The 4,414-nt window shown below is 55.9% G+C and overlaps 1 protein-coding gene across 1 annotated transcript in view; it reads right to left on the reverse strand.

Moving 5' to 3' along the window:
• Nucleotides 1-96: 96 nt before the first annotated feature.
• LOC103772424 (sarcoplasmic/endoplasmic reticulum calcium ATPase 3) overlaps nt 97-4,414 on the reverse strand; it is a gene marked incomplete at both ends in the record, with an annotated part of 8,803 nt that continues 4,485 nt past the window's right edge. Inside the window, 3 exons of the mRNA XM_008939756.1 lie at nt 97-561; nt 1,102-1,187; nt 2,182-2,262. Coding sequence (XP_008938004.1) covers nt 97-561; nt 1,102-1,187; nt 2,182-2,262 — 632 coding nt within the window. The remainder of the gene's footprint in view (nt 562-1,101; nt 1,188-2,181; nt 2,263-4,414) is intronic.

A 4,414-nucleotide genomic window follows, 5' to 3' on the forward strand; every position in this document is an offset into this window, starting at 1 on the left:
TAAGTCTTCTCTTCGAAACAAGTCTGGTGAGAAGAGAGCCAGCACCCCAGGGTGCTTGCCAAGCATCCCCCCACCCCAAACCCCCCCGGCGCTCACCCGGCAGACGGACATCTGGTTGGTGGTGAGGGTCCCGGTCTTGTCGGAGCAGATGACGGAGGTGCAGCCCAAGGTCTCCACCGAGGGCAGGCTGCGGACGATGGCGTTCTTCTTGGCCATGCGCCGCGTCCCCAGCGCCAGGCAGGTGGTGATGACGGCCGGGAGGCCCTCGGGGATGGCGGCCACCGCCAGCGCCACCGAAATCTTGAAGTAGTAGATGGCCCCACGAAACCAGGAGCCGCCGTGGACTGGGTCGCTGAAGTGGCTGATGTTGATGACCCACACGGCGATGCACACCAAGAAGATCACTTTGGAGAGCTGCTGGCTGAACTCATCCAGCTTCTGCTGCAAGGGGGTCTTCTCGGGCTCGGTCTCCACCATCTGGTTTCGGATCTTCCCGATCTCGGTGTAGACCCCCGTCGCAATGACGACCCCTACGGCCTTCCCAGCTGCGATGTTGGTGCCCTGGGAGGGAGGAAAGGGGCCAGGGTGGACATGAGGGGGTGAAACCTCTTGGCTTGAGTGGGGAAGTAAGTCACTTGTTGTGAAAGGAGAACATGAGATCTTGGCTAAGGAGAAAATCTGACATCCTGGGGTTTTATACCAACCCACCCTAAAGCAGCAGAAGACCCTCCTGAGAATGCTCTTACCCCTCGAGGACTTGACTTCTGCCCAAAAGGAACATGAGCAAGGAGGAAACCCAAATTTGCTGTAGCTCCAGGCTCTACCACAAATTTTTTCCCCATCCATAATGCATCCTACTTGATGGAAAACCCACTGCGACTGCCCAATGTGTTTAAGGGCATCACATGCCACAGCCCAAATGAAATTCAAATGAAGCAGGTCCTTATTTTTATGGATTTGGGACCCTTGATATGGATTTGGGGCTTTCTCATGCCTGCACTCCTTTTCACACCTCAAAGATCTCCTGTGTCCATCAGCCGCTTCACTTGGTGGCTCTTTGGAAAACCACAGGAGAGGTGGGGAGAGGTGTAAGAGACTTACAGAGAAAAGCATGTTCTTCTTGTCCTGGTTGACAGCCCGGGGGTCAGGGATGGGGTCAGCATGTTTGATCACTGACACAGACTCCCCTGCAGAGACAAGAGGGGGGAGATGACCCACCCACCTTTCCACACCGTGACCAGCCTGCGTCACAACCCCCGGGGCTTTCTAAAGCAGCCCTCTGCCCCCATGCCACCCAACCATCCACCACGGGGATGTCAGAGCTGAGCCAAGGCACCCTGAGGATGAGGGCTGCAGGAAGCGGACCTGTGCAGATGGCTGGCAGCCACCAGCTCCCACAAAGCCCAGTGGGATGGAGCCAAATCCCCTCTGGCTTGCAGGGCAGCTTTGCACGCTCAGCGGGGCTTGTGGGGCAGCACAACAGGAGTGGTGCCCACAGCCCTTCTGCTGGAGGTTTAGATGGTGTTCTTTGCCCTTTTGCTGCATCTCTTCTTGCCCTTGGAGAACTGAGCTAATGCAAAGCCATGTTTCAAGGGGACTGGGCTCCCTTCCCCACGTTTTTAATGTTTTTTTGGATTGCTTTTCCTTCCCTGTCGCCACCTCCTAAATCAATGTCTTTAAAAAAATAATCACACAAGAGAGCTGAAATCCTGGAAGTCCTTTTTGTCCATTGATCATTCACCAGCTTTCTCTGACAACAGAGAGAGAATTCTTGAAGTATCATCGATTATCAGCTTCAAGGGCTTTTCCAGTGCTTAAAAAAAGCCCCAACCACTGTTACCTCCCCATGGAGTCACAAAGCTCTGTGCACCAGTGGTCACCCTGTGACAGCTGCACGGGAAGAGCATGGGCAGGAGCTGAGCAGCCCCTGGTGAAACCCCCTGTGTCGGGTGGGACAGCACCATGTTTTGCAGAAGGGATGCCCAGGCACAAAGAACACCTCACCTTGACTTTTAGATGATGCTGAGACTTCCCCAGCTCCTCATTCTCCTTCTCCCACCTGTTTTCCACCCCGGCAAAGCACTTCGCTCAGGGTCAGTCCCAAAATTTGACTCAGGGTAGATGGCAGAGGGAAAGCTCTGACTTCAGCACCTGCCTCTGCCCCAGCACGCCTGCACTCACCTGTGAGGATGGACTGGTCGACCCTCAGGGTGGTGGACCTGATTTCGATGATCCGGATGTCTGCTGGCACCTTGTCACCAACTGCAAGAGCAGAGCAGCTCCATCAGGTGGGCCCAGCAGCACCCACCACCCCCAGGAAGGGGGACAGCAAACCCCAAACACGCCAGGACAGCCCAGCTCTGCCCCAAGCTGTGGGACCACTGGCTCCTGCCATCTTCTCTCATTTTCTCTGTCAACTGCCCAGTCCCCAGGGCAGGGACTGGCTTCTGCTGTGGATCACCATGTCCCTACAAGGCACGGGCACATGGCAGCACCCAGGGGTACAGCCCGTGGTAAACCAGGGTCCTGCCCCAGGATTATTTAGTAAAATTTAAACATCAAAAAAAAAGAAAGCTGGGAAGAGGTTCTGTCAGCTGCAGTGGGGCAGCACGGTGACAGGACCTTGAGGAAGTTCTAATTTGGGGGGATTACCTTGCACAGAAGCAGCCCATTGCCTTTCCCACCTGCCACCCAAGCAAAATGGACTGTGGCTTGAGCCAGCTTTGCCAGGACAAAAGCAATCCCACATCCCTCCTCTGGCCAGCAAGCTGGCAGGGGGGCAAGTATCTTTGTTCTTCTTCTTGGAGAGAAGCTGCCACAGTGTGTGTGGTCCTTGAGGCAACAAGCAGCAAATCTGCCCCCCAGCCAAACCCTGGCATGGCCCTGCCTGCTGCCCTGCATCACTCGCCCCCCCACATCCCCATTCACCCCTGTTCCTGCAAAAGCCCCACAGAACTCCTATCTTGCCTCTTCCCTGCAAAAAAAACCCCAAAACATCCCTATTTTGGAGCAGCCCCAGCCTCCCAGCGTCACTCATACCTCCATGGGCCAGCTGGAAGCTGTTGATTCTGAAAGGTTGCCCAGAGAGGAGGTCGATGCCCCATTCCTGGAACCATTCTAGGTCAAGTTGGACAGAGCTCTGAGCAACCTGCTCTAGCTGCAGATGTCCCTGCTCCCTGCAGGGGGTTGGACTAGATGACCTTGAATGATCCCTTCTAACCCAAAACATTCTCTGAGGACCTTCTGTGGCCAAGACAAACAGCCATCTGTGGGTCTCCTGGCACAGCACGGTGGTCATGGGTCAAAGCAGCCCCAGCGACTGACCAATCACCACCTACTGAGGTGCATGTGCTTCCTTAAACAAAAACCCAAACAAACACTGAGAGCTGCTCTTCCCACTTGGTTTCTTCCTCCCAGCTCTTCCTCCTGCTCCCGTATCAGCTGGACACAGCCCTGCTTTGGAAACTCTGAGGCTCTGGTCCCAGAGCCCGACGTCACGCTGCCGGCTTGGCCGCTAACGAGCCTCTCCGATCCCAGATTTAACGAGCACTTCCTCCTGGGGCTCATAAACCCCCCCTCTGAGCTCACAGGGAGGGGGCTGGCACTGATCCACCGCCCAGCCAGTTATTCCAGCTGCAGATCCCAGTGCTCTGGGACACCTCGTGCAACATCTGCTGTCTGGCCAGACCTGCCCCCCTCCCTGTCACACCCAGCTTTGGGGGGGTTGAGCCAGTGGGGTGCTCAGCACAGGGATCCACATTGGCCCCCCAAAACCTTCACTTCATGCACAGGCTTGGGCTTTGGATCTGCTGGAGCACCTTAAAGAGAGCAAAGGGCTCCCCTGGGAAAGGTGGGGAGGGTTTGCAAAGGTGAGCTCAACCCGCAGATGAAAAAATCTGTTGCCAGCATCTAGAGGCAGGATCAAGACCCAGTGCCATGGGGGTGGCACCTGTTCAAGGGTAGATGGTGTGATAGCATCCCAGGAGACTCACACAGCACAGGACAGACGTGCCACATGGACCTGGCAGCTGCCATGAGCCAGCTACTGAACAGTCACTGACCCCCCGAGCGTGCCAAGTCTCCCCTGTGCCCAAATCACTGACCCCCTGAGCGTGCCAAGTCTCCCCTGTGCCCAAAACCAAGGAGAGAGAGGAAAATCTGGGAGTCCTGGTGCACAAGTTGCCCATGGGCCAGCAATGTGTCCTCATGGCCAAGAAGGCCAATAGTGTCCTGGAGTACATGAAGAATGTGGCCAGAAGGTCAAGGGAGGTTCTCCTCCCCCTCTACTTTGCCCTAATGAAGCCATATCTGGACTATTTGGTCTGGCTCTGGCCTCCCTAGTGCAAGAGAGACAAGGAACTGCTGGAGAGAGTCCAGTGGAGGGTTCTGAAGATGCTGAGGGGCTGGGGGCATC

The sequence above is a fragment of the Merops nubicus genome, unplaced genomic scaffold, assembly GCF_000691845.1.
Source record: "Merops nubicus isolate BGI_N331 unplaced genomic scaffold, ASM69184v1 scaffold30094, whole genome shotgun sequence".
Lineage (NCBI taxonomy): Eukaryota > Metazoa > Chordata > Aves > Coraciiformes > Meropidae > Merops > Merops nubicus.